Raw genomic sequence first — 13,204 nt, forward strand, 5'->3', positions numbered from 1 at the left:
ATTCGGACGGGTCGAACCGCAGTTGGCCGAGGGCCAAATCCCGAGTGTGGCCGAGTTCCGAATTTGGAACTCGGACGGGTCACTCGGACGGGCCGAACGGCACAGGGCCGATTGTGCCACGTGATAAAAAAGTTCTGGCTCGGATGGTCTGAGTAGGGTTACTCGGATGGGTTGACTCGGACGGTCTGAGTGCCGACTAGGGTTCCAGGCCGAGTGGTCGAATGGCAAGGGGCCGAGGGCCGATTCTAGGACTCGGCCCAGAAGCAACCGCTTGGACGGGCTGAACGCGGTACCACGGAGACAGCGTGATATCGATTTCGATCGATTCCTGGGATTTACACAATCATACCACACACAACCCTCCAAATCCTATCTAGGGGGATTGATGAAGGGATTCATATACCTGAATGCATCAGTGAGTGCGTCAGTGATGCGATCGAATCACACGGCCTGGGACTCTCTAGCTCTCTCTCTCTCTCTCTCACTGAAATGGCACAAATGAGCTCTCTTTTGGCCTCTTGGCTCTTATATGCCTACCCAGCTGTGGCATTGACGCCCTTAATCACTCTCTTGTCGATCTTAGGCCTCATTAGCGAGTGTTTTGCGCATTTTGCACGATTTTCTCCATGTTTTTGCCCTGTTTTGAATGAAACAGTGAACCCTACCCTTTTCCGGTTCGATTTCCTAACTCTAACCTACGCTAAATGCAACAAAAATCAAATGCCAAAAACTGAAATAGATCCTCCATGCTTTCCAATCATCAAACAACCAAAATATCCCAAAATACTTACTTGTTCCAAAGATTAAAAGCACCCAACTTCCTACCTATCTCAAGCTGTGTTTCGGGGATGAATACCCTACTTCGATGCTCGATGTGAAGCGCGCAAGTTCTCAAGCTTGAATCCGTTGGTCCCGGACAAAGGAACCAAAATGTGGGAGCTTTCGCTCAACTGCCAAGACCCACGGACCGCTTATTGTTTCAAGCGTTCCAAGCGAGCTCTAATGGCTATCTCTCACCTAGCCGACGCGCCGTCGATTCTAGGAGTGTTGTGAGCTTACCTTGATGCCCGATCGAGTAACCCTAAATCCCTTTTGGGCGGTCATCCCTTCTCTCTCTTGCACTCCGGTAGCTTACCCTTCTCTCTCTTACACTCCGGTAGCTCCACGATTCTTGATGCTAGCTCAAGCATCCTCAAGCCTCCTCCATCTCCAAGCTCCATCCTCCATAGCCGCGTGTGCAAGTGAAGAGAAGAGAAGAGAAGAGAAGAAGAGAAGAGGAGATGGTGAAGAGCTTCACCCTCTTGATCCCTCACTCTCATACACACTCACTCCCTCACACTCTCACACTCCCTCTCTCAAGAGCACACACAAACAAGAAGGAGAGAAGAAGAGAGGAAGAAGAAGACTCTTTTTGCCACACACCAAAGAATGAGCTTCTCATTCACTTTTCAACTTTATATACAAAACCCTAAATCCCTTTTGGGCGGTCATCCCCTTTTCCCTCTTTTACATGGCCTGCCGTAGCCTAGGCCCTTTTTCCCATTTCCCACCATTCTAATTTATACTATTCCCACTAATGCATACACTTTGCACAGGAGCGAGCCTGGCACTCTTTTACACAGACTTGGGGGCGCTTCCGCATTTTAATAGTGTGCCTTTTCCTCTTTCGTTGGCGTGGTCCGACACCGAAGCCTCTTGAGGGTCGTGTCCAAACATTTGAATTTTTTAGGGATTGATTGCCGGTCAAGGCACCTTTTTCTCCTTTTGCGCCTTTTTTGCTATTTTCCCTTCTTCCCAGTTTCCGCTCCTTTGTGCTGCGGTCGAAAACACGGTAACATGCATATAGAGACTTCATCTCTTCCTGCATAGCAAGCTCCCACTTTCTCTTATTGTCACATGACTGTGCCTCTTTAAATGTCTGTGGCTCACCCTCATCAATCAACAAAATGCAATCCAAAGATGGTTGAAACCTCTATGACTGCCTTCTAACACATGTAGACCTTCTTACCCAATGATCTGCATTATCATGCAGTGGGCCTATATCCTAAGGAATGTGCACACCATCACCAAGTGGGGCTGATTTTCAGCATTTTCTTGCTGTTGTAATTTATTTTCAACATGTTCTTATTGCTATCATATTTCATCCTGTGCATGTATTTGCTATCCATGATCTTTTGGCTGTAGCACAATAGGTTGCTGCTCATTTTCAACATCAAAAGGGATAGAACTTTCAACTAATGGTTGTGGAATGGCTGGTTGTTCATGCTGAGATTTGACCTTCTTTTTGTCAGGATCACCATGTGTAGCATTTTTCAGTAACTTTGCCTCATTAAATACTACGTCTCGGTTGCGTACTATCTTCTTGCCCTGAGGAAGCCAAACTCTATAACCCATCTCTCCCTCATCTCTATATTCCATGAAGATGCCCTTTATGGATTTCATGTCTAGTTTGGTCCTCTGTTCTACAGGTACATGCAAAAAGGCATCACAACCAAAGACACGCAAATGGTCATATGAAGTAGGTTTTCCATACCAAACCTCTTTAGGAATGCCATTTTCCAATGCACGATTGGGAGAGCAATTGCATACATGAACTGCAGTTTTAAGAGCCTCTCCCCAAAACTGTTGTGGGAGATTAGCTATGGATAACATGCATCTAACTCATATCTTTCAGCCATGCCATTTGATGGAGAATTATAAGGGGCTGTCAACTTCCAAGCTATTTCCATATAACATAACATGTATCAAGACACTTGATATCTATAAGTACATCATTAGACACTGCTATCTTAATGTATGCAATGGTCTTCTTGTACATATGTCATAATCACAAGCTTAGTCTCCAAGAGAGCATCTTCATAGTCCTTGAGAAACAAAATGCCTTGCATCCTATCCTTCCACAAGTCAAAGCCAGTGCCATCAAACCTCTTGATTTCAAAGAGGGATTTAGTGTCACTGCTGCTAGAAGCATTTGCAGCCATGCAATTTATGACAACAAAAATGAGCTAAATATTCAATTGATTACAGCCCAAATTTTCAGCAAATAATATCAAGATTCAGTTCAAGTACATATACAACAGTAGAACAAATGACTTTCAACAGTATGACTGCAATTTCAACATACATTAAATGTATACATTACTGTCAGGTAACTCCCACTTCAGCAATATCACCAAAAATACATCTGAAACAATTCTAGATTTGCAAACACTCACTAAGATTGCCACAACATGAATAATCAGCAATACATTAACTCAATGGGAGCTATCCAACATATGTACTACATACATATGTGATCGTATCAACTTCTGATACACAAAACACCAAGAAATCTCTGCAATTTCTCCAAAATCGCAAAAGCTGGGAATAAAAATTCTCAAATCACTTTGCTTATGGCAACAGGATTGCTTCAGCAATATTCCCAAAGTGCATTTCATGCATCAACTTTGCTAAAATCCACAGATTTCAATAAAAGGCCCAAAGTTTCACTATCATATCTATCCCAATTGCATTAATACATGTTCATGACAGCATAAAATGGGCAAATTTAGCAAAATTTCACAAAATTTTGCAAAAGCCCCAAAATTTTTGGGTCCAAGTGTGCACGAATGTCAGCCAATTTGACTCAGTTGAACAAAATTTCAGCAATATAGCAAAAGCCCTAAACTTTATGGGTCCAATGTTGAGAAATTTCACTAAATTTGGTGAAATCCCCAATTTAAACACACACAATGTTGTAATTTATGACATGAATGCCACTTGGCAAGCACAAATGGGATCGAATTTGGGAAAAGCCCCAAATCCCTAGGCTAGATTTGCATATACCTATAATCTGTGCTACCACGCGTGAACCCCCGTCAAAGAGAATGGGTTAAGTGAGAAATTAAGAAAAATTTCTGATTTCTTTAAAAAAAAAGTTGGGTCCGTTCACCCTCCCAACTGATGCAACCACCTGGTCGTCGCTACGTGCGCAAGTCATTGCCCGCTGGCATCTGTCTCACACTTGGTCACTACCCGCTAGCGTGTCCGTCCAATTGTGTGCGCATGGTCACTGTCACCACACCCAAGCCAGCTGGACCTGCCGCCGTGTTGGTTGCCACGAACTCCTGCTTGGTCCACGCTGCGCCAACTACCACCACTACTCACGAACTCGTGCCTGCCCCACGTTGCACCAATTGTCACCGTTGGTCGCCCTGACGCTCAGTATTTGAAGCTTGATCCTGGTCCCCGTTGCCCAGTCGTCACACTGGTTTGTCCTTCAAGTCAACCTGTAAACTATGCCCCTTGGTCTCGGAAGCGTGCAGAACCTTGGGCTCTGATACCAATTTTAAGGGGAGAGTGTACGCAATGGAGTGCGAGATCGAGGCGCGAGCTGTAGAGCCGAGAGTTAGAGAGAGTTCACGCAGAGATAGGTGTACCAGATCGTGATGGTACACAAACAATAAAAGAATGTATTTATATGTTAGGGTACAATAAGGGTGTGTTCACACCCGTATGACTATATACACGGAGACGAAGGGACTTTACACCCAACACTGATGTAGTGTTGTGCATCCCTTCTATCAATGAGCTGCATAAATTTATCAAGATGATGAGAAAGTGAGAGCTCCTGGTTTTGATGGTTTCCCAATGAATTTTTTGCAAGATATATGGAGTATTTAAGATTTATGCAACACGCTTACTCATTTTAAAGGCACTAGAGTTCTCTCTCAATCAGCCAATGAAGGCATAGGGTGAAGCTCATCGCTAAGTCTGCTATAAGAAAGTTCCCTAGCCACTCTTGACCTTTATCGATGTTAAATACCCCTTATTTGAGAATTTAGCATACTTCTTCAAGGTTTGTTTACCAAAATCAATATGGAAATCCATATGGCTTAGTGTTCATGATGCATTACTAAGCATGATCTTTGGTATTGTTTGTTCTCTATCTTCTAAAGAAGATGCTATTCTCCTAAACATGGATTTGGAGAAAGCTTATGACAGTGTGTTGGGAATTTGCTATGGTTGTTCTTGAGAAGTTTAGGTTTGGGGCAATGTTCTATCAAACGGTAAGGAGTCTCTTCTCGAATGCTTTTGCAACTATTTCTATCAATGGCTATTCTTCAAATAGTCTTGATTTCAAGAGATTGGCACCTCTCCTTGTCTGGTATGGTCACACACCCTCTACTCTACTCTACAACATCGACTTTGCCATCAGGAGAAACTAATAACCAACTATATCTAGGGATCAACCCTCATCTCCTATTTCTGAAAAGGATAAAGTCTGGAATCAAGGAGAAAACGATCAGATTGGCATTTCAACTGATCAAAAGATACATGAAGGGAAGTCATGGGACAATCATTCTGTCTAATTGGGCTACTTTACTATCCAAGTCATTTGGTAGGCAATGGCATGATTGTTAAAACAATCAAATGGCATACTCAGTGGTGTTGGTAAGATTAGTACCAAACCCACCCTCTTAGACAATGTAATACCTGGTTAATGCTTCCAAGGAGATCACTCCTTCGGTCTAGTGGTGAGGAGCCGAAAAAGGTAAAGGGGGTTCTTCAATGCTTTTCGATATACGGCTGAATGTATCAACTTATGTAATAGTTTTGTTCTTGGTATTGTGAAACCCAACATGTGCTTTAATCTCCATTGCCAGTGATACCATGTTGGATAAATATTTGTGATGAAGCGCAAGCCACATTTCTCGAGTGAGCAAATTGTCACACTATTCGTCTTAAAGTCTTGATGGTGTTGAATGGTTGTAAATATTATTATCCAAGCTCAAAGGATAGGTGGCCTACCTCTGTAGTTGTATACACAACCAAAATGTTCCCACATTGGGTCAATACTTATTGGTGAGCATCTGGTTGCTAAGTGTTCTGACTTTTAAACTCCAAACTGTGTTAGTTTTAGCAAAAAATCAATGTATTGCTTTGGAGGCTAGTGGCTAATGAGTTAGCCACAAGGAATAGATTATGTTTAGAAAGTTATCCCCATCATGTCTCTTTTCTAAGATGGAAAAGGAATATGACCACTCATTTTGCAATCGTGAAAAAATATGTCAAAAAGGCTATGGAAAGGGTTAATCTACACATACATCATGTGATTAATTGAAAGCATAGTTTTCAAGGCAACTTGAATGAATGCTTCGAGAAAGTGTGGGTGGTGCTACGAGACTTGCTCATGCAAAATATCTGGTCATTCGAGAATGTTAGTCTTTTGCATGTTGTGTAATGTTAAGGATGTCTTAGTTAATTGTAGCCCTAGCACTTTGCCTAAAGCTCATATATGCTTTTGAAAAAGCAACCAAAAAAGATGAGCATCTTGTGCTTGTTTTAAGTTGCTTAAGTCAATCTAAATTGGACTTCTAAAAGTTCATTTTTGCCCTTTTGGATGATGTAACTTAACTTAAGACATGATAAGCATGTCTAACCACTCCCTTACGCTCCAAGCAATTGACTTGATCTCGAAAGTGGCATCATAGGATTCCATACATTAATTAATTATGGCATTTAGAACACTCCATGTGTTCATCAAGCTAGAGCGCCACTATCATGCATATTAGGGTAAGCACATCAATTCAATGTTTATGCGATGGCACTCTCTACTACCGTTGAGATCTAGTTGAGAAGATAAAGTCCTTGGTCAAAGGAGCTCACTACCATGTCATTTAAGTAGGGAGGCAGTTAGACGTGGCTCAACAGTGTCAAGGCAATATTCGTACTGTTCTTTTCACGTTTAATGATTGTATATTGCTTCATCTTTTGCAAAATGCCCAGGTGTTTATGAGCAATAGGTAGTTTCTTAGCGTAACAAGTATCAAGATACAGATGAAGGTGGAAGCTTTATTGATGGATGAAGCCCCAACTTACTTTTTCTTATCCTCTCTCAAGGAGAAAAAGGAGGCTTTAGTGATAATTGAAGATGGAGTTTATTGTGCTGAAGGTTTCTGGCTGCATTTAAAAGCCACCTCTCAATCATCATTAGCATGCCCTTTGAATGTGACAATGATTATCCTTTTAGGGTTGCAAATTTCCTAAATAACATACAAGGTTCTGTAGCTCCAAATATAGCAAAGTCTCTTAGGCATCCCTTCACTGGCATTCAGCTACATCAAGTCACCAAGAGAAAGGTAAGAGCTCTTGATCTTGATGATTTCCTATTTGAATTTTTCAAAGCTGTATGGATACACGCATGCAAGATTCACGCAACATCCTTAATAATTTTAGAACCACTGGAGTTCTCTCTCAATCAACCAACAAACGTTTGGTGAAGCCTCATCCCCAAGTCTGATTCTGTAAGAAAGCTGCCTAAACCAATGCACTAAGTTTAATAAAGGCAAGTGTCCCTTAACAAGAGCATAAAATTCGAGGTTCAAACCATAAAACCTTTGGGGATGAATTACATACACTGCCTTTCGAAAACATCAATTTAGGTCAGTTTCTGAAGCACATAGAAAAGCTCTTCTTGCTGCCTTTCCTCTTCACAACCTCACCATTTGGATTTTTGTCACATCTAGAGGCAAGATTGAGTCAAGCACTCATCATACATCACGAAACTCAGAGGACATCAACAGTCTCGCTCACAGTAGAACAGACTTAAAAAATGAACATATTTCAGAGCTCAAAGCTTGTAAGCGCATTGGAGTCCTCTTCTACAAAGGTCTGAAGTCAACAGGATGAACCAGCTATCTACGTGTACAGAGATTTGTTGAGATTGTGAAAGACTAACTTTTTCGTCTACAAAATTGGCTGTGTTCAATAACTTTTTAATCTTCCTCATTTTGAGGCTCCTTCTCTAATCTGATCATATCATCAATGCGAAGAATGGTGATTGCTGCCTCGGTAGCAAACTGCAAGACATAAAACCGTTTGTGGTTAATACTAAACTATTTGAACCTTGCATTTTTCCAATTTAGATATCCATGGCTGCTATTTTCACCTGTATAATTTTGACTTTGCTCATGGCTGGCTCCAAAACTCCAGCCTCTACATTGTTCCTGACAGCACCCTTGATAAGGTCTAACCCGGTACTGCAGCTCAGCAACACAGTTGCAAAAGAGTTAGAAACAGTGCCCCTAACATGTCATTTTGCAGATTTTGAGAACTAGACCAAGAATACTGACCCAGAGAGGTGCTGCTTCTCAGCTTTAGTTTGGGCGTTATGATGATAGGCCCTGAGTTTTGCAACAAGTTCTATAGAGTCTTTTGCAGCATTGACTGCCAAAACCTGTCCATGTATATGTAGGACAGCGAATGTAAAAATAATGCTCATTGTGCATTCTAAATAGGTAAATCAAATATATAGCTTCTTCTAACTAACAACGAGCTCACCCTTGGGATAACAAGCAGCGCTTCAGCAAACTCTGCAATAGCGAGCTGCTCTCGAGATCCCAATGTTGTTGCTAAATTCTCCAAATACACAGACAATGCAGCCTCTACAGCACCACCCCCTGCAACAACCTGAAAAGCTGCAGAGATTCACAAAAAGGAGCAAGTAGCTGATTCAAATAGCAGCTCTTCTATTGAAACACCAGTACCGTGTTGGACTCCAGAACTCTTTTGACAATGCAGAGAGCATCATGCAATGACCGTTCCATCTCATCAAGCATAAAATCATTTGCACCCCGAAGAATAATTGAAACCTGAACAATGAAAAAACACATAAGCACATAGACGACCACCAAAAAATTCAATTCCCGTTTACAACAGGACAACCCGATCACAGAGAACATGCTGTATGGGCTATTAAACAAGTTTTCCATTCTACATCAGAAGACATCTTAGCATTTATGGCCACCACGAAATAGCTTGTAAAATATCCTATTCCACTACTTGAACTAACCATTTTCCCAGTGATCTCACTGCAAACCACAGCTGGAGCCAGACGGCTCAAAGAATATGGTAGATTAGGCTATAAAACAAAGTTTTAAATCTACAACAGAAAAGCATTTTAGAGCTTGAGGCCAAAATAAATGAACTTTTAAGATATGGCAGAGTGCAAAATAAATTAGAATTCACATTTTCTGGCAATATCTACTCCTTTTGGATCAAGTTTGTTTCGGTTGAATTCACTTAAATCTGAAGTTAATATTAATTTTGGCCTGAAAGTTCACCCTACAAAAAAAACCAAAAAAGGAAAGCCGGCACTAGCAAATCAAGTGTTAATTGAACTCCTAAAACCACAAGGCCCAAAGCACCAAACTTAATTAACAATTAAGGCTCCATCGGTTACCAATTCATCCAGGCTGACTAAGCAATTGTGCTTTTAACGACCTAGGGTTTCCTGCTAAATATTGATGAAACAAAATTAGCTGAGACAATCCCAAAAAGGAAAACCAGCACTAAGGTTTACTTGATAGCCCAAATACATCCATTGTGAATAAGCAATCACACCTGTCACTAAGTAGGGTTTTTGCTAAACCCTGACCTCTAAGCAGTGGTAGACTAACTTTGTGTAGAACGGCAGAAGGTTGTCTTAGCTTGAGATCGATGAACAGATGACATCTTTTAGGCAATGTAATGCAGCAAAACAGGAGTCAAATCTCACAATTATGTGATTCAAGGTGGTGGTTTCTATAAACATCTATCAAGTTACAATTACACAAAAAACAAATGACCTTAAATACATGTCAGTAGGCCAAACGCTTCGACAAATGAGCACTTTAGGTTTTTGGCATACATACATGCATGCATGTCAAAATTGTCCTGGAAGACTAGAATGATATACAAGTTGAAAGTAGGCACATGAGCATGTTTGTGCATGTGCATGAGAGAGTGTATGTGTGTCTGCCTATGAGTCTGCATCTGTGTGTCCATACCAGAGCTTTCGACACCTTTGGCTCCGTGCACCAGGATTTTGTCTCTTGGTATGATTGTCTGATGCTTCGATTTTTGGTAAATCCGGAAATAAGGGTGTCCTTTGAGTGCTTTACTATTACACCGTTCTGTTGTTATAGATTAGTTGACACAAGATGAACATTAAAGGGACTTCAATTTCCTGATGCTTCACATCTCATTGCCAAACATACACTGATAACCCCATTTATGCCTGAAATGAAGAGCCAAAGGTACACAATCTCCATCTGTGTGTCCATACCAAAGCTTTCGACACCTTTGGCTCCGTGCACCAGGATTTTGTCTCTTGGTATGATTGTCTGATGCTTCGATTTTTGGTAAATCCGGAAATAAGGGTGTCCTTTTGAGTGCTTTACTATACACCGTTCTGTTGTTGTAGATAAGTTGACACAAGATGAACATTAAAGGGACTTCAATTTCCTGATGCTTCACATCTCATTGCCAAACATACACTGATAACCCCATTTATGCCTGAAATGAAGAGCCAAAGGTACACAATCTCCATTGGCCATATCAAAATTGTTTCTAATAACCAAAGAAAAGATGGCATGAGATTAGCATAGCCAGGTCCACTAACAAATCCAAATGAGCTTTGAATCATTTGGGTTATTTGGCTGCATGAATTCCGTAAGCAGCAAATTGGTTGAGGAGTTCAGTTTGAAAATTCTGCCCTAAGGATTGTCTTCAGCCCATATAGATGGCTACTTACTCTAGTTAATGTGGATGAGAACCTGATATTCATTAGCTCATCTCAGCCACCATGGAGAAAATTTGAAATTGAGTCCTTCATTCTGTCACTATGGAGAACTCTAGTCAAATCACAAAAGGAAATGAGCCTTATTCAGTAGACAGTTTGCTCTCCAAAACTGCATAAAGCCCTTAAAAATTAAAGTTCATTAGCATGTGTAGACCAAAAAATTCACTCTTCTCACCTATTCTTTGAGCAAAAGCGACCTAAGACTATCATGTTTACACACTTGTGCACTGGGACTGCAATCCAGACTCATGCTTTTGGTCAATAGTCAAACTACTGGGGGATGCAGTATCACTACAAGACAGTATTGGCTGACATCACATAGTCACTGTAACTGATCCTTTGAATTATATTTCCTCCACAAAAGAATATCAAGGTCTTGTTGGGAATAAAGGGCCATCGTGCCTTTTATATGTGCACGGGTGTGAACACACCCTTAGCACATTGTACTTTCTATATATATATATATATATCTAAAACCTAAAGTGGTACACTCGTCATTGTACCAAAAACGTGCTCACACTCTACACTGCTTGTGCTCTCTCTCTCTCTCTCTCTCTCTCTCTCTCTCTCTCTCTCTCTCTCTCTCTCTCTCTCTCTCTGCGCATACGACAGTCTGCCTCGATCGTCGTGCTCTAATCGGCCCCTACAAACTGGTATCAGAGCCAATGGCTCACTCAAGCTGTTGAGAGGAGCAGGCGAACGGGCAGTAGCAGGCGTAACTGGCTGCATGCATAATCGACAGGCGACATGCCAGAGACCAGGCGACAACGGTAGCAGCTGACGAGATGGCAGCCAGGCGTCAGACAAGCTGACGACACGCAACATGGTGAGACAAGGTAGCGGGCAGCAGCCGGCACATGGCAAGCTGTAGGACAACGGGGGCTCCGCGATTGACCTGCGACAGGTGCCGTGTCCAGCGGGGCGACCAGCGCGAACAGCGAACAGGCGGCATCAGCATCACGGCGCACGACTGACTGGTCAACGGACCCGTCATCAAAAAAAAAATTCCTCTTTAAAATCCTTTGAAATCCCCCCCTCTAGCCAAGGTGTTCTCGCGCGCACGCACAGTGTGCAAATCTGTGTGGATTTAAGGCCCAGAAATTTGGGGCTTTTCCCAGATTTGGGAAATTTGATGCAAGACAAGCAAATCTATTTCAAAAATTGCAGGAATTGTAACATTCTGTCCCCGAGATTTGGGGCTTTTCATGTACATGCAAAAATTGGGCTGAAATTAAGCCAATTTCTCAACATTGAGGCACATTGGACCCCGTGCAAATTGGGGCTTTTGCAATTTGGGCAAAATTTGTGCAGCATTTGGTCATTTTATGTACATGCAGGTTAAATTCCGTGCAATTTGGACATCAACACTTGGTTAAATTTGGGGGTTTTGCTGAAATTGCTTTATTTTGGCAAAATTGGACAGTCCTATGCATGACAGAGGAAATCTAGATGTGTGTTTGACGCTTTGAGCATAAAATTTTGGGGCTTTTGACTGTTTGTGTCAAATTTTATGCCCATGGGTACATGTACAACAGAAATTGCAACTGAAATTTTGGGATTTCTCATGTAATGTGATGCACATGCCCTTGGAACAGCTGTAATCAGTTGGATAATGCTGTAGCACTTGGTTTGGTGCTTCTAAAAACTTAATTACAGAACTGAAATCTGTACTTCTACGTGGTCATTTATTGCTGATTGGTACTTGTTTATACCTTGGTCACTTGGGTGACAGTTTGGGCCTGCATTTGCTGGTTTTTTTTTGTCACATTTGGGCTGAAAATCATGGTTGGCAGCAATGACAGTAGTAATTTGATGCACATAAAGAAGCTTGAAGGCGCACATAATTTTGCAGTGCAGCAAGAACAATGCTACAATATCCTATAACAAAAGAAGTAGGCAAAGCCGATCAAAACCAAACGGGCAAAGCCTGCGGACATGGATCAGGACGATTGGGATGAGTTGAATGAGCTTGCACGCTCAACCATAGAGCTATCGATTTTTTATGCCTTGCTCTTCATCGTTGAAGGTTTGGATTCTGCATATGCTATATGGACTAGATTGGAAAAACTGTATGCATAGAAGAGTGCTGCACGCAAAGTGTACTGGCTGAAAAAGCTCATGGATGTGCATATGAAAGAAGGTACAGCAATGTCTACTCACTTGAGTGAGTTTAACTCCATTTTCAGCCAGCTGGTTGCCTTGAAGTTCATGTTTGATGAGGAATTTAAGGCTACTTTCTTGCTTTGCACTCTACCAAAGAGTTGGGATACATTCAGGACTGCTATGAGCAATTCTAATGTGATCCTTTTGTATGCTGATGTAGAGAGTGCTCTACTTATGGAAGCGATGAATCGGCAGAACAATGCATCCAGTAAGTCTTCAAGTGCTTTGCATACTAGGGACAGATCACAGCAAAAGGGCAAACATAATGGCAAGGGACGTAGTAAATCATGTGGCAAAGATGTTGAATGCCATCATTGTGGCAAGACCGGTCACTTTAAACGTGATTGCTACAAATGGAACAAAGAGAAAGGAAAAGGCAAGAAGACAGATGATAGCAAGGAAGAGAAGAAAAACAACCAGCCTAAGAAGAGCAGTGTA

The 13,204-nt window shown here is 41.7% G+C and overlaps 1 protein-coding gene across 1 annotated transcript in view; it reads right to left on the minus strand.

Annotated features, from left to right (window-relative positions):
- Positions 1–7,362: 7,362 nt before the first annotated feature.
- Positions 7,363–13,204, minus strand: part of TCP-1 (T-complex protein 1 alpha subunit) — a 61,030-nt gene continuing 55,188 nt past the window's right edge. Inside the window, exons 13-17 of the mRNA XM_087663156.1 lie at positions 8,529–8,633; positions 8,323–8,451; positions 8,115–8,218; positions 7,931–8,021; positions 7,363–7,841 (exon numbers count right to left, since the gene is read on the minus strand). Of these exons, the coding sequence (XP_087519282.1) occupies positions 7,758–7,841; positions 7,931–8,021; positions 8,115–8,218; positions 8,323–8,451; positions 8,529–8,633 (513 nt within the window). The 3' untranslated portion in view covers positions 7,363–7,757. The remainder of the gene's footprint in view (positions 7,842–7,930; positions 8,022–8,114; positions 8,219–8,322; positions 8,452–8,528; positions 8,634–13,204) is intronic.

This window comes from Lygodium microphyllum, chromosome 22 (assembly GCF_053477565.2).
Source record: "Lygodium microphyllum isolate KBCC chromosome 22, Lygodium_microphyllum_v1.1.10, whole genome shotgun sequence".
NCBI lineage: Eukaryota > Viridiplantae > Streptophyta > Polypodiopsida > Schizaeales > Lygodiaceae > Lygodium > Lygodium microphyllum.